Consider the following 20,867-nt stretch of genomic DNA (forward strand, 5'->3'; position numbering starts at 1 on the left):
GCCCCAAAACCCAACTTGATAATTAGCCTATTGTTCCATTTTAATGTGGAGATGTTCAATTGCAATTGTGTGTGTGTGTGTGTGTGTGTGTGTGTGTGTGTGTGTGTGTGTGTGTGTGTGTGTGTGTGTGTGTTAGGGCTGGGACAACGCATCGACTTAACCGATTAGTTCGACGCAAAAAATACGTCGGTTCAAAATATGCGAATCGACACGTCGTCAAAATCAAAACAAGGTTGGCGGCAACGTGAGTGACTCCTCAGAATTTCAAAAGTGCAAGGCACTGCAGCACGCACTCGTTCCTCTACTGCGTTTCTCTAACTATGGGCCGCGGACGGAGCTGCACCGGTCCGCAATGTAGAGAGACTGCTGGTCTGTGAGGCGTGCAGTGAAATTAGGCTCAGTGCTTCACCTGATAATTTGCTGCGCAATTGATGAAGCAAACGCGGCCCGACAGAAAAAGAAAACAAAAGTTTCAGCAATCAGGAAGAAATACTTGCTAATTCGATGTGAATAAACATACAGCAACACAATGAAGTGTTGGTATGAGCGTTCATTGAATGCATGCATGTGCGTGTTTGCGCGACAGAAACTGAAACTAATCGATAACGTTGGTGGCAAGTTCTGTTCAACCTGCTGTTTAATTATTTAACGACATTTAATAGAACAACGTGGATTCTTGATACAGAGCAGAGTATAGTTCAGTCAAATTTGAGTATGGTCAAAAGATTGCAGCCTTAGTCTTTCATCTAAAAATCTCCAGATCAGTGATTTACGCCTATCTAAAAGTTTCAGCAATCAGGAAGAAATACTTGCTAATTCGATGTGAATAAACATACAGCAACACAATGAAGTGTTGGTATGAGCGTTCATTGAATGCATGCATGTGCGTGTTTGCGCGACAGAAACTGAAACTAATCGATAACGTTGGTGGCAAGTTCTGTTCAACCTGCTGTTTAATTATTTAACGACATTTAATAGAACAACGTGGATTCTTGATACAGAGCAGAGTATAGTTCAGTCAAATTTGAGTATGGTCAAAAGATTGTAGCCTTAGTCTTTCATCTAAAAATCTCCAGATCAGTGATTTACGCCTATCTGCTCGGCCGTAATACATAGACTAAAGTTGGTATACGTGTTTCCTGAATCCTTACATTCAGAGATTCAAATGGAATTTCATTAAAAAGCATATCAATTTCGTCTCCATTTGCCTACCAGAGTTTGATGCTTGCATGAGGGAAACATCCCAAAACAATAGCACCCATATTATTGCTGTTGTTTTCAGAAGTAGGCTACTGTATTTATCATGCAACCATGCAAAAGCTATTGTAATCTTACATTACTAAAGCAGGTCTGATTTTTTCACAAACTTTTTGTTAACAATATTAGCATTTAAAACATTGACTGCTTTGAAGTGAAAGTACACTTAATACAGCATAATAATAATAATTATAATAATAATCATCATAATGATGATTTGATGGGGGTATACAGTATGTGTATGGGCCCTATGGCTCCAAAGTCCCAAAGACTTAAAATAAGCCTACTTAACTTGTCATTTTATTGATGACAGTTGGGATCTTGTCCCCTTCAATTTGACAGCACTCCCAGTGTTTTCAAGGCTTCAAGGTTTTATTGAATGCTACCTCTGACTTAGAATGCATTACTTTGCACTTGCATAGTCTTTCATTTTGGAATTTTAAGAGCAATAAACATACATTGCAATGTTTTATTTCATTCAGATATGTAAATCAACATGTATATATTGCAATTAGTCAATTAGTGGGGAGATAATCGATAATCGAATCGAATCGAAATCGAATCGAACTGAAAAAATGAATCGTTAGATTAATCGATGCATCGAAAAAATAATCGCTAGATTAATCGTTTAAAAAATAATCGTTTATCCCAGCCCTAGTGTGTGTGTGTGTGTGTGTGTGTGTGTGTGTGTGTGTGTGTGTGTGTGTGTGTGTGTGTGTACTTTGACAGTAATGGGTTGTGTATGGTGAATGTGTGTGTCTACACACATTTGTTTGAGTGCTAAGCAGTTCTCTTGGTGTGTGTTTATCATGTAGACAAACAAGAGGTGCCACTGCGTCTGTTTCAACTGAAATGTCAATATGCAGCATAGCATCATTTCAACCTTTTCTCATTTTGCTTAAGTGTGTTTTGTAATAACTTGTTAGTGTGCCCTTACCTTAATATACACATACTGCCCAATTCATAGGGAAACTGTGTCTTGCTGTGTTGTCTGCCTTTGTCTGTCTGCTTTTATACAAGAGGTAGTGGGCGCAATCATGTAGTCCTGAATGTAATGTTCAATATTTATGATCATGTATATTCATTAATCCCTGTGTTTGCTAATTTGTGAATGAAGAGAAAGGATAAGGCAGTTTATTCCTCTCCGCTAGAACGTGGAAAGATTAGTCTTATCAGGTCATCAACCCTAGTATAGATCTCCCCCGAGAGGTCACGGAGGTCTGCAAAACCTCATCAGTTGATGGCGTTTATTATGGTGACGTCCATGATCTGAGGGTAATTGCGGTAGAAGCACCCAATGCCCCGGTCACCTGACTAATGATTTAGATTGACCTAGTAATGGGCCAATGCTATTTTGTGTCTGGACAAAGTAGGCAAAACGATTTGCTTGTTTATTTAAAAGGCAGTGCTGTTTATGACGTTGTTCCGTGAAGTTTCTCAGAACTGTTTCAGAAGAGAGTTTTCCCAGTTGATCCATTTGGGCATCTCATGTGGTTTCAGACTGACTCACTCAGCACTTATGTGCTAATGCGAACACGCTAAATGAACTCTGAACTAGTTTAGCCCCATGCCGTCTGTTCTCAGATTGCTCATGTCTCAAGGTTGAGTCCATCCACTAGTACTCGGCGTCAGACACAGGATAAGCTATACAGCGGAATGCTTGGCTCCGAGCAGACTGAAACATTTTTGAGTAGGTTACCAATAATGGCCGCTTTACTGCAACTAATGCATTTAAGCTGTAACATATCTGCTTCAACAGCATTTTCTTGCATCAATACAAGGCTACATGTGTGAATGTGCTAGGCCTAAATAACTGAAGCACCTTATTGACTTGCTGTGTTGCTTAAGTTTGTAAATCTCACACACATTTCCATCTTGGTCAGTCTGCCGTTTTAACACACTGGCATGGTTGCCTACTAGCGAATGCTTTTCCTTTTTTGTTGTTGGTGTCATAGTGAATCTGTTGGAGAACTTAAAAAGTAGGCCTACATCTAGTCAAAGCCATTGCCCATCTATTTGGGATTTAGGTTATCCGTTGTTTGTGTATCAGCCCTGTATGAAGATTCTATTTCCGAAGCGTCTGATTCTGTGTATACCAAGCATGGAGTATACAGTCCATGCTGGCCTATGGAACCTGGTTCAATTAGGGTGGAAGGAGGAAGGGTTGGTGTTGTTGATTCTCGCCCCAGTAATGTGGCTCCTGTCCTGGCTAGGGATCTGCCATATCGTATCATCCACGATATATGGGTGGAATTTCTCCCCATGATAAGATTGTGATCCCACGATACTACAAGGTTGAAAGTGTTGAGGCACTGTACCTGAATTGAAGTGTGGGCCAGTATGCCATGTTAAAGATTTGAAAGAAGACGAATAGACTACACTATTGACATCCCCAACAATGTCTGGTAACTTTAGACACAGTCATATTGCTTGCTTTAGGCTCTAAATGACACTAATGATGGGCCTAGCTGATAGCACATATGTGTTGCAACATGAGCACAGGACCGATCGCATGTAGAACATGCAAAAGTACCGCTGATGGTGGTGGTTAACCACTGAGGAAGAAGAGTTGCTGATCAGGATTATGTTTTGGCGATCACATGAGTTGTGATGGTAACTTTGGGTTGCCATGGTGATCCTGCTGTCTGTTGGGACTGATATGCTACCTGCCTGAACCACCTTCGCTGTGATTTCCCTGCAAGCCTCTGGCAACACAGCTTGGAAGGCATGATGGGATGGGATGCAGTTTTTTAATTCCAGTCAAGTTTATTTGTACAGCACATTTCATGCACAGAGGCCATTCAATATGTTTTACATAAGCCAAAGCAAACGGGGAATTGTAAATAAAAGGCAACAGTCAAAGAATAGTTTAAAAAGTAAAGATCATCACAAAAAAAGAAGACTGATTCAGAATTTCTAACTCAGTGCTGTTGGCAGAAGACATCTGAACAGTTTGGTCCAGTGTGTTGACCAGCAGCCTAAAGCCTTTGTTTTCAACCACTGAAATTGGCCTCATGGCTGCAATGACCCTTAAACTCTGTTGGAGTGAGCGACGCGTAGTTGAAGACCCATTTGTCGGCGGGGATTGTCCTCTTACAATTTTCCACTCTGGCGGTGCACGGTGGTGAATTGAGCTGTTTGACAGCCTGGAAAGTTGCTTGTGGTATTTTTGTAGGTCATCAGCCTCTTGCAATATTTGCATACTGGTTTTGCCTCGCCTGTCTTTATATCATGGTTTTCAAGTCATTACAGGAAAGCCAAAATGCTGCCACAACGCTGACTCAAAACTGGTCGGTGCATAATCAATTTCAAAATCACTCGCAATGCCTCTCGTTAAGTCTGAATTGACAACTGACTGATGTGCAATGTTGAACAAGGGAAATCAAAAGTAAATTAAGACCCTTCGCTGTTTAAAAGAGCATTGTGAGTCATTTGTCATTTCAACCAGTTTGAATCTTCACACACACAGGGTGCCTCTCAACATCTGTCCTCGATGCTCAGTCCTCCAGGCTCGTTCCCACTGATCTATAACTAACACTGGATAGACTATCCCATTGTTGCCGCCCCATCATTCTTTATGTAGATCAGTGAGGACGAGGACCGAGGAAGGATGGGAGGATGTATAAAAGACGAATGAGAGGCACCCGTAGTCTATAACATGACTTGTGAGTCCTCGTTTCATCCCACTTTTTATGATGTAAAGGATGGCGTGAAAAATAGTACAATTCACCATCTTCACATCATAATGACATAAACTGTGATGAGTCGTGATCTAGTTGAAAGTCAGCGTTGCCCATCCCAACACACACTGGCCTACGTAGGCAGTGCAGCAGCAGCAGTGCAGAAATACACTTCAGTAGACGTTTAGTCGGGCTGATGTGGTGTAGTAAAGGCGGCTGGTTAATATTTCATATGAATGTAGCCACTGCACTAATGAAAGATTCATCTAACGGTACAATGGCTGAATGCAGCACTAGAATGTCTGTCTGTCTGTCTGTCAGTCTGTGTGTGTCTGCCAGCAAACCAGCTCAGTGATAGAATAGGGTGTATGTTTTTGCAACAAACTCTATGGTCTGTGTTTGTTGTGCAGTGTAGGAATTGTGATGGGTGCGTGCGTGCTATTTTCAGTTTGGAAGAAAGCAGTGTGTAATTGCAATGTGTAGGTGTAGTTTTGTTCCAACACCTAGATGAGTGTTAGTTCATATTGCCCTACGTTAATGACAATCTACTGCTGATTTTCTGTGTCCCGACTGTGAAGTCATTTGACCTCCCCTTGGCATGGAGAAACGTACTGCCGGCAGGTGAAAAGCCTGTCTAATAGGAATAGACATGTTGATGCAGTCTAGCCTAAGCAAAATTAACACACATTTCAACTTTTCAGTCGGTTGATTTGTGAGCGTTTCTTTTGAAGAGGGTTGATGGCGTTCTGGAAAATCCAATAGTTTTGCCATAAGGTGACCTCATTCACAGACATTCAGCACCACTTCCACAGAAACAAGACATGCCCACACACACACACGCGCTACACAAAGAGGAGTCTGCTGGCACATTGCCAGAAGATATTCTAGAGAAAGACGGTCACAACTAAGCTCACACACACACACACTCTCACACACACACACACTATCTCTCCTGACCACACATCAAGGAGCTGCTACAGCTCCATAACTGCGTGCGTGGTGTTGTGGGGGATTTCACTCTCTTTGTATTGAGTAGGGATGTAACGATGCCCAGTGACTTGCTAAAAAATCGATACACACTTGTATCTGCTGATGAGGGGAAAAATGAATCACGTTGTGGCTACGTTAATAAATAAATGGTAAGAGCTATGTGAAACTTAACCAAAAGTAAAGAGTAGCCTACCTTACACAGCCCATCCTTGCCCTGTCTCTATCAGTTGGCACACCCCTCCTCAGTGCAGACATTTTATTTACAATTCCAAACATTCACCATCTTGTTGCGAAATTGCTATTAAGTCAGGCTAGCATTATTAGCATGAATAGCACGGTGAACACGTAAATGGAGTCTCTTCCCAGACTTGAAAGGGCCAGTCCCAAGGAGTAAAAGTAGACCTCTCACTCTGAAACTTCCACACACGCCTGGGGAAGCTGAACGGTCCAACCAGTAGACTATGATTAACCAGCAAAGTATACTTTGTTTACAATATTTCCAGGCTTCAGCTAGTGCTGCTGACTGCTGAAGCAGCAAGACACAGAAAGGGGTAGAATATTGGACTTTATGTAGCTTATCAGCAGCACCAGGTTGTAATATATCTGCATGTGTGCTGTTATGAGTCAGAAAATCATCACACAAACAGACTGCAGCTTAATTGACTAAAAAAACAACTGTGAGAAAATTGCGTTGTGAGCTTAAAATCTTGAGTTGAATAGATGAAGAGACTTGAGTTGGGTGTATTGTTACTTTTCCCTAGTATCTCTAGTATTGAGTATATGACTTGACTTGACTGGGGTCATGTCCCAGATTCCTCAGCCTGCTCCCCCTGCTGGGTCGGGACAGGGATCAAGTGTAATGCCTGGGGGCAACCGTTCCATACAGTGAGCAGAATTAACTTAAAATTCAACAATGATTTTCATGTAATAAGTTGTAGGATATACATCAGTAATGTATTACTGTTTGGTGTAATTTCAATTTAATTTAAGCTTTGGTTTCTCAGTGTACTCGTGTTTAGTTTGACCTCCAGTATGGATGTGCCTGGGTTAGTTTTCTTATCGTACAGTTTGGGGTACAGGAACGTCCACTGTGGCAGTGTGAGTTTGTGTGGTCCTTCTTAGCCTCAACTTTCATTACAAAACCAGGTGATGACAAAAAAAGATGGCCGCCTTGTGTCACTCACAACTTCTCCACAAACACTACAGCGCATTGTATCATTGGAATGCCTAAACTATTCCTGCAGCTCACTAGAATCAGAATGTTGGGAGTTCCTCAGCAGAGGTAAAGCTGTTTGCTTCAGGGTCGATGACCGCGGTAGCGGAAGCCTTTCATATTAACATGCACTGGAATGTATAAGGCACTTGACTTGCAATAGCAGATTCAGGAATCATCACCACCACCACTGTTCCACTGCTCCTGCAATCTCCACATTATGCAATCTGCAAGAATTTGTCTGTTCAGTGGCCTAATTGAGCACCTTTCCTCAATTGTATTGCCTTTAGGTGTGCTAAATAAACGTGACTTGACTGGACTAACTGCGCGGCTATGCTATTCTTTGTGTATCCTCCATGGCCCTCACCCGGTCACACTGATTATGCATCAGGCTGTTTTTTTTTGTTTTTTTTTTGCAACATGTCCAAATTGACATGAATAGAGGGATAACTGGAGTAATACCCCCCCCACCCCCGCTGAGACATGCACATCATTGGTGGTTGGCGGGTACTGGGTTTTGGTCTCATTTCTTGTTGCACAAGCTTGCTAACATGTCATAACTAGATTACAGAATGACTGTTCTTAATTGTTAACCTCATGTCTGTTTTGGGCAGAACTGAATGTGTTGTAGGTATACAGCCTAGATGGCCATCTACTGGCATCACATCTGCTTGCATTGTCAGTAATCATGCTCATGGTTTAACTAGACGATTGACACAATGATGCAACCTGGAGTTATGAAACTGAACATTTCATCACCAGTTAATGACCTGTAGCCACACACACACATCAAAGCACACAAGCCGCCCTGGTCACACACACACACACACACACACACACACACACACACACACACACACACACACACACACACACACACACACACACACACACACACACACACACACAGAGCTAATCTCACATTGATTCCATACAGACTCTCATTAAGCAGAGTCGGGTTCAGTTTCTCTTGTGTTCTCTCTGCTCTTGGACTGGATAGGTGGTTGAACTCTCCAAGGCTTTGCTCAAGCCAGTAATGTTGTGTAACTTGTTTATTTTATCGTTACAGCACACGTAAGAAATGGGTAGGCCTATGCGTCTGTTAGTCTCTGGCCTACGGCTGTTGTCTCCTTTCAGCGTGTGACGTGAGGTTTCTCATGCTGGTCGAGGGCTTGCTTAACTCTAACTCCAGGGGGAAATGTGTTCAGAGTGCATTTCAGTGTGAGAAATACAAGAACAAATTTAAAAACGTTTGGGGATTTGTGGTCTAGGCCATCATGGAGTGGCCTTTTGTCTAGAAGTGAACTCCTCAGTATGGGACATTAGGTTAGCATGGCTGCTTGGGTACAGTAATTTCCCGCATATAAGCCGCATTGTGTATAAGCCGCAGGACAGTGTTTTGTGCAAGTTAAAAGAAATAAAATGATATTAACATCATATTAACTGCCCCCCCGTATCAACCTCATAGCAGAAGAAATGTATAAGCCGTGGCTAATAGTCAGGAAATTACGGTATGTGTGGACATGCAGTAGAGTCTCTGTTCAGACCTTTTACAAATGCCCTGTGCAGCACATGGTATTTGGCCTAGAAATCCACACATCAAAAGGGAAACTTTTGGAAGTTGGTCACCACGTTTATGCCTCACTTTCTATCTGCAGGAAGGAGTTCATCATTAATGTGGCTGCAACAATGAATTGATTTATCGGATAGCCTGGTTGTCAGCTATTAAGTGAAGTCAACCATCTTGGTAAATGGTTCATAACCAGATCATTTTTAAAACAAAGGTCCTGACTGATTACAGCTTCTTAAGCGATAATATTTTCTCTTCAGTGACAGAGACAATCTTGGGCTTTGGGGAACACTGATCAATGCTTTTCACCATTTTCTGACATTGCGTCAGTTAGGCTAGACAACTATCACGTTGATTGAGGAAATGGTCGAGAATGAATCGTCAGTTACAGCCCCACTGTCTCCTCCACAGCAGGCCATGCTACGCTGAAGGGTGCTTTTCCCGCAGGGTACAGCCACCTTGCACACGCATGCCAGCCTGAATTAAGACACTGGAGAGAGACTGGAGCTACAAAACTGTCAACATGGGGAAAGTGCTGTAATAGAATGATGGTGAAACTGTTCTCAACTGCCCCGTTGGCAGTGTGTGAGATTGCTTCCTGTGATGAAAATATTTATTTGCTTAACTCCGGAACTATACTAGCAATGGTATACCTGGATTCTTGTTTGGTGAGCCTATGCTGTGGCATGCTGCGATTAAGCAAGCCTGTGGTGTGTTATTTTCGGCTGTGTGTGGTTTAGGAGTATGGCATGCCAACCGCATGAAACCTAGTGAGGTTTCTCAACCCACGTTAATGTGAAATTGAAACTTGTGCCGTATCGTGAATGTCATCTGAATTCTAGCGATGGGCTCTCTAGCAGATGATGGCAGACTGTCTGATTCAGTCACACAATCTATACTGAAACTAATACTGATGTGTGAATGTTTGTTTCCGTTCACTCTTTGTGCGAAATTAGTCAGTGTCTGGTGCACAAATGATCCCATCTGCTTTTTGCGTTCATGCTGTATTGCTGCGTATTCGATGCCCACATGTTCATATCTCGTGCGTCAGACAATGTTCTCTAATTTGAGCTGCTTGCATACATCTGCTGTAGAACCCATCGTATTGTAGCTTAAAGGCACGTTTAGACTTGCTGTAGACAACGCGTTCGTGTACGCATCATGGCTGCCTCGCGTATTTTGCGGTAGTTTGGTGCGTCGGTCGTGCACGTCGTCGCAAGCGACCACGACGCGTCCGCGAGATGCAATACTGACAAGAAAGTAGGGGGCGATCATTGCCAAAAGAAAGTGACTGCAAGATGCATTATCGACATCAAAGCTGGGGGCAATCATGAGAGTAAACAATGGCACATGGCCACATCCACATCTGATATTAGGCTACTAGTCTCCCCCTGGTGAAGACCTCCAGTAAGGTGCGTAATGCTGCAGCGAGTCTGTACACGGGACACAGCAGGTCGCACACGGTCGCATACGCTTACGTTTGGTCTAACGGCAAGTATAATCCCAGCCTTAGAATCTTGTCTGACTTGATCTGGCCATAACGATCGCAAAGCAAATCCTGTACTTCTGCGCTCTGTTATGCCTGTTAAACAAGTCCCTTTTTCATCTGGATCAAGTCTGGATTGCAATGTTGTTTTAGTTTGCTGCATGCATATCTACTTGTCTGTGTGTGTCTATACCCTTACCTGTATGTGTGCACCTTGTCTAATGTGTGTGTGTGTTTGGTTGCCATAGGAACACCATCTCCAGCGGGCCATCTCGGCGCAGCAGGTGTATGGGGAGAAGAGGGACAGCATGGTGATCCCCGTGCCCGAGGCGGAGAGCAACATCCCCTACTACGAATCGCTCTACCCTGGGGACTTCAAGATGCCAAAGCAGCTCATCCACATCCAGCGTGAGTACTCTGTGTGTGTGTGTGTGTGTGTGTGTGTGTGTGTGTGTGTATGAGCATGTTGGCGTGTGTCCATTGCTTCTTAGAACGGTCAAGCTTGGAATTGTAGCTGCAATATTAGATGCCATCCAGCATGATTGACTGACTAGCTGTGTGTGTGTGTGTGTGTGTGTGTGTGTGTGTGTGTGTGTGTGTGTGTGTGTGTGTGTGTGTGTGTGTGTGTGTGTGTGTGTGTGTGTGTGTGTGTGTGTGTGTGTGTGTGTGTGTGTGTGTGTGTGTGTGTGTGTGTGTGTGTGTGTGTGTGTGTGTGTGTGTGTGTGTGTGTGTGTGTGTGTGTGTGTGTGTGTGTGTGTGTGTGTGTGCTTGCCTTTGTGCCCCTGGAGTTTGAAGTCCTAGAGACTTTGGTGTCTCAGATGGAGATATGGATGATGAGCAGGTGTTTAGGTGTATGTTTTTTGTAGAGGTGGCTTTTGTTGGCTTCTAAATGTGGAATATGGCTGGGATGGGTAATTAATCACTGCATAAACATGCATTTGCAGGGGTGTGTTTGTTTGTAAGAGGTCAAGTGTGTGTGGAAGCCAAAGGAATGTCTACAAGGGCTGCGATATGATGAGATGCGGCTGTCCAAGACCATTTATGTGTGCTCCTACGCACACACTCTGGCAGTCTGGTCTCTTTGTGTGTGTGTGTGTGTGTGTGTGTGTGTGTGTCGCTGTCACCCAGGGGAGATCTGAGCTGATGTATTCTGTCTGCTCCAGTTGCAGAGAGCCCGTCAGACAGTGGAACAGAGAGAGTGGGGCGGGTGGGGGGGGGGTTAAGAGTCCTCTGAGGGATAGAAATCTCTCTACAAGAGATGTTTTGGAAAAAAGTTGATTTCATTGGCCTCTGTGTCTGCATGCGCATGTTTGCTAGTGCGGGAGATGTGCTAAATCATTCAGATCATGTCCTTCATGATGAGGCATAGCTGTATGTATGCAAGGAATTTAATTCTCGACTGGATTCCTTTTGGTTTAGCCTATCTCACCTGGTGCATCATTTTTAAGAGAGAAGACGATTAGTCAAAAGATACTTGTCAAGCACCTCTGTGTCTCTTCCACGTCACTGCTAAAACACTGCCTATCCCTTCAGTGAAACCAGAGAGGGTTAAAGCGGAGCGAGAGGCGGAAACGGTCGATCATTTCCACGTTCTGTCTTCACAAGGGGGACGGGGGCTAAATCCCCCTTTAAGCAGACCTGCTAACATTCGAACTGAACTGCTTGCCGATCTGACAGAGATCGATATCCCACTATGACGTCTTTGCAACACGCCTCTTTAAGCAGACCGGAACTGTTCGAATTTTGCTTCCATAGAGATGCATTACGTTGCTCTATCTTGTCAGTAATGAAGGATCTTTGGTGAAACCCACATGCATCAACTAAGTAGCAAAGACCAGCTGACTGCACAGGATGAAACCTGCACACATTCACTGGATTGTGAAGCAACCTGAGGTCTGTTAGCCACAGTATTGTGGGACTGCAGTAGCGTCGTGGCTAAGGAGCTGGGCTAGCATGCAGTAGCCTGAAAAGTTGTGGTTTCAATTCCCGGCTTCCACTGCTGTGCCCTTGAGCAAAGCACTTAACCCCGAGATGCTCTGGGGATAGTGGCCCTGGTACTATAATTGACACATGTACGTCGCTTTGGATAAAAGTGTCTATTAAATGAGTGAATGTAAATGGAAGTTAGCCGTCTGCTTTGGAACCTCCAGTGGCGGTTGAAGCTTGCGCCTGTCAGGGGTTGTTCACTTGGACACTTCAGGGGACCAGGCTGACTGATAGACGTTAACATGCGTATGTCTGGGAATGGATTGATTCTGCCCATATGCAAACAGTGTTGCTCTAAGAAATGTGTGTTTTGCAAGCATTTGTGTGGGTGCAAGTGCATGCACCTGCAAGTGGTTTTTTGTTTGTTTGTGTGTGTGACTGACTAATTTTGTAACCAACTGTGTGTGTGTGTGTGTTGCTCAGCCTTCAGCTTGGATGCGGAGCAGCCGGACTACGACCTGGACTCGGAGGACGAGGCGTGCATGCTGCAGCTGCAGAAGCAGATGGAGATCGGAGCCATGCAGTTCGAGGAGATGATCGAGCGGCTGGAGAAGGGCAGTGGCCAGCAGGTGGGTGCAGACGCCTTCCTTGTAAGGTGTGCGCTTACACTTGTTTGCAATATAGAGATGCAAATAAGAGTGGTGTACAACGGAATAAGGTCATGTGGGTAACTTCAGAAGTAACCGCTTATCTTCAAGCTACATGTAAAAAAAATATCGGCTCAGTGTAGTGTTCCCTTCGAGAACAGCGGGTCCTTCCAACGTTACCTGGGTTAGCCAGTTGTCCCACTATTTAGTATAGCCCCTGGATTTGCTGTGTATGTGTGTGCTTGCACGTATGGAGGTGCAGACATGAGCACCAGAGGGGTGTACTAGATAACTTTTTATAGGTTTTTATCCAGGTAACTTCAAGAGCAACCGCTGATCCCCAAACAGCTAGTCACCTCAGAAACAGTAGCTGTTCAGTGCAGTGTTCTGCAGGAGAACGGGATGTAAAAGCACCTGTGCGCTGAAACTGTGTGCTCAGCAGTTGGAAATCTGTGGTGGTGGTAACGCAGTGACCTAAGGACCTGGCTAATATGCCATAGTCAGAAAAGTTGTAGGTTCAGTAGATGCTGCCACCATTGTGCCCTTGAGTAAGGAACTTAACTAGGAGCTGCTCTGGAAAGACTGGGCGTTGTAATGATTGATGTATGCAGCAAGTCGGCCATTTGAATAAGGACAAATCAAAAACACAATGGTCCCCTCCACCCCCTGTAAATGTGCTTTCACACATGGAAATATTGAGAGTCTTTAAGATGTCCGCTCTTGTTCTTTGCGTGTCTGTAAAGTACGAAAGTTGTTGTATTTTCTATAGTGACAGTTGGTTCTAATTGTCTTGGCTGTAGTAGGCCTCTTCAGTGGCGTCTGAATGTCAATGTTGACAGATTCCATCTTATTATGGTGGTAGTGTAATGAGCTTTGGCTAAGGAGCTGGGCTAGCATGCAGCGGCTCTAAAAGTTGTAGGTTCAATTCCCGGCTTCCACCACTGTGCCCTTGAGCAAAGCACTTAACCCCGAGTTGCTCTGGGTACAATGGTTCATGTAATATGATTGACATACACTACTCACAAAGAATTAGGGATATCTGGTTTTCATGTGAAATTTATGGACAATGTAAATTAGTTCAAGCTTCAGTGGTGTTACATCATGAAAGTAGAGGCATACGATGGTGATTTTCCTCATCTCACAAACAATTTATTGAAACAAAGGCCAATAAATTTCACCCGATAGCTGAACATCCCGGCCTTCTTGTGAGGTAGTGTATGTAAGTCGCTTTGGACAAAAGCGTCTGCTAAACGAATAAAAAATCTAAACCTACGTTCTCCCTCCCCTTCCCCTGCGTAGCTGGTGACTCTGCAGGAGGCCAAGCTGCTGCTGAAGGAGGACGACGTGCTCATCCAGGAGGTGTACGAGTACTGGAGCCGCAAGCGGCGGAGCTGCTCCAGCGGCTCGCTCATCCCCACCGTCAAGCAGGAGAAGCGGGACGGCTCCAGCACCAACGACCCCTACGTGGCCTTCCGCCGTCGCACGGAGAAGATGCAGACGCGCAAGGTGAGACACGCACGCACGCACGCACACACACACACTTCATGATTTATTCTTCAGCGCAAACATTTTTCGTCCTAGTTTGATTTTTAGGACCATAAGAACTCCGCTACACTCTCAGCTACACTCTGTTACTTCATAACTGTGACTTAATGGTGTAAAACATTATAATTGCAAGGGATTGGTACATTTTGTATGTCTGCCAGCGTCAATCATAGCTTCATACTTCATCAGTGGCACATCAGTGGTCTGTGGTTGCTAACCAAGGGGTAAATAGATTGAACCGGAACTAACCTGGTAACTCTGTGTGTGTGTGCAGAACCGTAAGAACGACGAGGCGTCGTACGAGAAGATGCTGAAGCTGAGGAGGGACTTGAGTCGCGCCGTGTCCATCCTTGAGATGATCAAGAGACGCGAACGCAGCAAGAGGGAGCTGCTCAGCCTCACACTGGAGATAGTCGAGAAGAGGTATGCACTCACACACACCCCACAGTCACACACACACACACACACACACACACACACACACACACACACACACACACACACACACACACACACTCATGCCACACCAACGTATATTTCCATTTAAGCTCAACTTGTGGACATACTTGCCTGAGAATTATTGATATGCATATACACAAATTGATAACGTAGGTGAAAACAAAACATACACAAGATGCATGATTAAACATCCACATGCAGCTCCAAATGTCCAATCTTACTCTGTTGAATTGCGTACACAGACTGCATACAGGTACATCGCATATGCTTCAGTTATAGCCTTGACATTCCCAAGAGGTCAGATGTAGCCATTACCCAAGAGATTATCTTTGTCGCAGACATTCACTCCACACACCAGCGTGGTACTTTGAAATGCATGTTGAGATCTCTCTGTGATTTTTATGATCTCTCTCACTGTATGTGCTGCTGCCATTCTTAGCCAGGTCTGTTGGTTAAAGAGATGCTTATGTTGATGAGCTTAGCCTAATTTAATGAAGGTTATGATATTTAGGAGACTACACCACCCCCTCTCCTCTCTGCCAGTAAGCTGAATGTTGATCTCTGTGTCTCCTCTTGTGTGGTGTAGGAACGGTACGCCCGACTTCGGTGCGGATGTGATGGCGGAGGCTCTGGCCCAGCGGGCTCTGGTGAAGCCCATCTACAGCCTGCCCCTGCTGCCCATCCCCTCCAGCGGGCAGCTACGCCACCACGACCTCCTGGAGCTTAAGGACTACCGCAGCAAGGTACACACTCACACACTCTTGGACATTGAGATGCATAGATGTACCACCCCTGCGGACGGACACACACACACACACACACACACACACACACGCATTCATGTACATGCTGCGTTATCCCATGTTCTATACATAGTGCATGCGTGTCCTATATAACACCCACATATTCGTGCATCACATGTAAAGGCGGTCCGTAGGCGACTTCAGTGAAGATCAAAGCAAATGGAATTCCTCAGATCTTTGTCTTTGTTCTAATGATTCTTTCTCTTTCTCTGTGCTTCTCTCATTTTCTCTTTCTTTTTTATCCCTCTCTCTGTGTGCCTCTTTCTCACTGCCATCCCCTCTCTGTCGTTTTCCCTCTTCCTTCCCATCGCTCGTTCTTTCTCTCCCTCCCTCCCTCATCATTTTTCTGTTCTTCGTTTCTCTCTGCCTCTATTCTTCCCCCTCTTCCTTATGCTCTCCCTCCCTCTCTCTCTCCCTCCACCAGCCGGAGAAGACGGAGGTGGTGCGCACCAAGAGGAAATATGAGAAGAAGCAGAAGCCTCCGGCCCTCTCCGCCTCCCAGCACAGCGGCCCCGCCATCTTCAACCCCAAAGACCTCAACCAGTACGACTTCCCCAGCTCCGACGACGAGCCCTACACTCAGGTACACACACACGCACACGCACACACACACACACACACACACACACACACACACACACACAGACGCAGACGCATGATGCGTGCCCTCAACAATTTCTCCAACTTGCATGTTAAGCTCACCGAGCTAATATACACATCTGATACATTTTAAATAAATTAAATAATCAGCAGTTCTGCCTGGGTTGAGGTTTCTGAAGTGTGATCCTGACTGACTGTGCGTGGGTTTTTTTCTAGATCCACTCAGGTTCGTCAGAGGCAGAGGAGGAGAACGATCCAGACGGAGTGTATGCCTTCAGGAGGAAGGCTGGCTGCGTATACCATGCTGTGAGTCAAGCAGACACAGAAATACACTTACACTCATTCACTTCTGTCATTTCTCTTTTTTTCCTTCTTTCTTTGACAAAATGGGTGTTGATCAAAACACACACACACACACACACACACACACACACACACACACACACACACACACACACACACACACACACACACACACACACACACACACAACCAGTCCCTTTCTGCAGGTTACTCTAAGTTATTTTCACACGCACATGCACACACCCCTCCTCTGTTGACGTTGTGTTGTCTTGTGTGTGTGTGTGTGTGTGTGTTCAGGCGCGGTCGGAGAGTGGCAGCTGGCCCTGGACCGTGCCGGAGGAGGGCGGCTCAGGCGACCCGCGCTTCCGTTTCTCCCTCACCTCCCTCAACAACCCCCTGCGCTGCCTGGGCCTGGCACGCCGACGCCTCGGACGAGGGGGCAGGTCAGCACACACACACACACACACACACACACGCGCGCTCGCACACACACACACACACACGCTCGCGCACACACACACACACACACACACACACACACACGCTCGCACACACACACACACACACACACACACACACACACACACACACACACGCCTGCGCGCCACAAGTATGCATACCAGAGATGTACTGTACATCTATACAGAGGGAATTTGTCACAAATGGATGCCTGCAGGCAAACACACAAATATTTGCATTTAAACTGGAAATCCTTATCTAAACACAACGTATGGTGTACATCTAGTGTGTGTGTGTGTGTGTACTGTATATAGAAACTCATTAATACTGAAAGGCTGCATAAGTAGTGTTTGTTAAACGAGCAATTGAAATGAGTGTGTGCGCTCAATCTCATACACACTCTGCTCTGGTGTCTCACTCGTGTGTCCTGTGTGTGTGTTTTTTAGGATTCTGCTGGATCGGGCTTCCTCGGATCTGGACAGCGTGTTCCACAGACTGGACTCCATGTCCGAACCGGACCTCTCCCCCTTGCACTCCGCCAGTACCTCAGACGCACCCACACACACGGACATGGACACACACCCGGCGGACCGGCGCGGAGACCCCGCCGCCGCCGCCGACACACACACACACGCAAACACAGACGCTCACACCGCCACCACCGCCACCTCGTCGTCCTCCTCCTCCCAGTCGCCGTCGTCGTCGTCGCAATCGCGCTCGCTGGCCCACGAGCTGCGGCAGGTGCTGCTGAACATCAGGACGTGCCGCTGGAGGCACTTCCGCCCGCGGACGCACACCGCCAGCCAATCGGCCGCCGCCGCCGCCGCAGCCCGCCGTCCGCTGCGCGGGATTGGCCGAGGAGGAGTCGGCGCCGCCCAGGGCCGCATCACACCGTTAATCAGTGAGTCTCAAGCATGCACCAGCACTGTGTGTGTGTGTGTGTATACTACAGATGTTTTGCTGTATGGTCCGGGTCTTTGAGGTTGAGTGGCTTTGCTGTGAGTGTGGCTTCAGGGTGTGTGTGTGTGTGTGTGTGGGTGAAGAGTTTCTGCCCACTCTTTCAGTAAGGATGAAAATGGCTAGTGTATGTCTCTGCCTGCCCATTTTAGGCTGGTTATAATTGGAAAGTCTTGCCAACCATGAAATTGTGTGGAACTCCCATTGTGCCATTGATTACTGTGTGTGTGTGTGTACATAATGAAATGTGTAGGCACTTCAAATTGATTTCTTTTTCAGTAAAGCGTTTGTAGACTCTTCCTACAGTGTTTTCAATTCGGTCGTGTTAAAGTATGCTGGATGTGGCTTGAAGTTTCCACTCTGAATAACTATACTGTGTGTGTGTGTGTGTGTGTGTGCGCGTGCAGTGGTTACACCAGAGCAGTTCCAGCAGCATCAGGAGCAGCTGGCCCTCATGCAGAAAGAGCAGCTGGAGCAACAAGCCAACCAGACGGTGACCCCCACACAGGTAAGTGTGTGTGTGTGTGTCTGTGTGTGTGTTTCCTGTGTCTCCTATTACAAATGATGGTCTTCTGTTTGCAGTCAGTGTGTTGTCTGAAAGATAAACGGCACACTGTAGCTGGCACGGAGTTTAGTCTCTGCGGAATTTAGTGCTGTGTGTGCGAGAACGGTCTTCGAGGTGCATTGCAACGGCATGTGTGTGTGACTTTAGTGTGTGTGTGTGTTGCGTTGGCAGATTACTCAGACGCTGGACCCTGCCAGTGTAACTGGCATTGAATGGAGTCTCTGTGGATGTCAGTGCTATGATGTGCATATGTGTAACATTGTGTGTGTGTGTGTGTGTGTGTGTGTGTGTGTGTGTGTGTGTGTTGGCAGATTGTTCAGATGCTGGACTCTGCCGGTGCCCAGTTTGCGGCCTCGGCGCTGGTGTCGTCCGACCAGCTGCTCACCCTCAAGGTCAAAGAGGAGGGCAGTGGAGGGGGAGGGGTCAACGGCGTTCTGCAGCCCTCAGGTGAGGAAACGATACACATTTTCACACATACACACACACACACACACACCCACACACACACACAGATGGAGGGATACACAAATGCATAAACACAGAGGGACATGCACACTGAAAGGGAGGCACAGAGTGTAGAAGGAGCTCCCACATACACAAGGTCATATATACAGGTGCATAACACCAATGCGAATATACAATACACAGTGCAGTCCTTCAGTAGAGAGATGTGCATGTTCCCTCAGACAGCCCATCTTCAGCAATGGTAGAGGTTTAGTTTCCTTGTCTCATGATGTGTGTGTGTGTGTGTGTCTCCTCTCACCTCTGTAGGTGTGTACAAGGGCTTACTCCTCCCCACCAACACCACCAGCCCGTCGACCACGACGGTCTCCTCGACGGTGACCCCTTCCTCCGCCTCCTCGACCCCCAACAGCAACTCTGCCCACGCCCCCAACGCCCACCTGGCCCTGGGTAACCACGGCAACCCCACAAACTCTGCACCGCCCGTGCTGATCGGCAACAACCTGCGGCTGAGCATGCCGGCGCCGCCCATCACGAGCCTGAGCGCGCGGCACCTACCCAGAAGCCTCAGCGTCAGCCCCGCCGCCCTCAAGCTCAACAACAACTGTCAGATCCCCAAGGTGGCCACGGCGACCAGCAACATGGACCTGGTGCCCAGGTGAGGAACTCGTGTGCGCGTGCACACACACACACACACACACGCACACACACTCACCAGGGCCGGCTCTCGGCTAAGCCCACCCAAGCATCGTCTTCCCCACCCAAACAAAGATGAGATATCATATAAAATATAACATTTTTGGCAGTAATTAAACCACAGCAATACACACATTTTAAAGTGTCTTGATGCAACATATGAAGCCATGATCTTCAACAACAAAAAAAAAACTCAAGTGACATCCTGTTTTGAGACAGACTGTATATCAGAAATGCTGTCCATCCCTGGCTGCTGTAGATGGGCATTGTGTAAAAGTGTCCCTCTCTCTCTCTCTCTCTCTGTGTATGAAGGGAGAACCACGAGCAGGAGAAGTCTCTGAACAGCTTGTCGGAGACCACAGTGGCCATGGAGGTGACGTAGTGAGCCCAGTAAGGGGAGGGGCCTAGCCCCTCTCCCCCTGTCCATCAACGGGTGCTGTGCACCAATCACCAACCGGGGATGCAAAGGGACAGCCCACGGCGGGTCTCCACGGCAACGGCCGCGGACTGGACGGCAACAACTCATCTCTTCGCCGCTTTTTTTTTTTTTTTTTTTTTTTTTTTTAAACGTTTGTGTTTGGATCACCGAACCTACCCCCCCTCCCCACACACATCTTTCTTCTTTTTCTTTTTTTTTTATACAAACTTCACGACTTTGCAGACCTTACAATAAGAGCATCCACTGTACAGGAACTGTGTCCGGACTCCCTGTATATAAGTTACTTGAATACAGAACTGTTCATTTGTGATGTTTTGCACTTGGGAATCAACATTTAAAAAGAAAAAATGAAAAAGAAAAAAAAGGCAAAAAGCAGATGGAGGAGGGGGGCTGAGGGGGGGGCAGGGCAGGGGTGTTGAGAGAGAGAGGGGGGGGGGGTGTTGGGAGAGTGAGCTAGGAGCCACCGGCATGGTGCCAACCCTGCTGTTTTATTTATTGTGCGTGTTTACAGTTTTATTTTTTATTTTGATTTGTTTTTTTGTAACTTTTTTTGTATTCTCTGTTTAGCCCTCACTCCCGTGTGTGTGGTGTGTGTGCGTGTGTGCGTGCGTGAATGTGTATGTGAGTGCGTGCGTGTGTGTGTGAGTGTGTATCTGAGGGGGAGGTTTGCGTCTCCCGCACCTCTCTCATCTCGGCACTGCTGTCACCAGACCCTTCTCTTTCCTCCACTCCCTCTTCCTCTTCCTCAGCTGCTCGACATTCAGACCACCACACACACTCGTCTCCCCCTCTCTGTCTGTAAACAAGAGG

The 20,867-nt window shown here is 46.3% G+C and overlaps 1 protein-coding gene across 2 annotated transcripts in view; it reads left to right on the forward strand.

Annotated features, from left to right (window-relative positions):
• epc1a (enhancer of polycomb homolog 1 (Drosophila) a) overlaps nt 1–20,439 on the forward strand; it is a 33,945-nt gene extending 13,506 nt beyond the window's left edge. For both annotated transcript variants that reach the window (XM_062521054.1, XM_062521053.1), the window contains 13 exons: nt 10,445–10,604; nt 12,606–12,751; nt 14,069–14,275; nt 14,589–14,737; nt 15,360–15,516; nt 16,001–16,159; nt 16,393–16,482; nt 16,777–16,922; nt 17,385–17,839; nt 18,303–18,403; nt 18,772–18,907; nt 19,232–19,580; nt 19,931–20,439. In XM_062521054.1, coding sequence (XP_062377038.1) covers nt 10,505–10,604; nt 12,606–12,751; nt 14,069–14,275; nt 14,589–14,737; nt 15,360–15,516; nt 16,001–16,159; nt 16,393–16,482; nt 16,777–16,922; nt 17,385–17,839; nt 18,303–18,403; nt 18,772–18,907; nt 19,232–19,580; nt 19,931–20,000 — 2,265 coding nt within the window. In that variant the 5' untranslated portion in view covers nt 10,445–10,504 and the 3' untranslated portion in view covers nt 20,001–20,439. The remainder of the gene's footprint in view (nt 1–10,444; nt 10,605–12,605; nt 12,752–14,068; nt 14,276–14,588; nt 14,738–15,359; nt 15,517–16,000; nt 16,160–16,392; nt 16,483–16,776; nt 16,923–17,384; nt 17,840–18,302; nt 18,404–18,771; nt 18,908–19,231; nt 19,581–19,930) is intronic.
• The last annotated feature ends 428 nt before the right edge of the window (nt 20,440–20,867 follow it).

Source organism: Sardina pilchardus, chromosome 19, assembly GCF_963854185.1.
Source record: "Sardina pilchardus chromosome 19, fSarPil1.1, whole genome shotgun sequence".
Taxonomy (NCBI): domain Eukaryota; kingdom Metazoa; phylum Chordata; class Actinopteri; order Clupeiformes; family Clupeidae; genus Sardina; species Sardina pilchardus.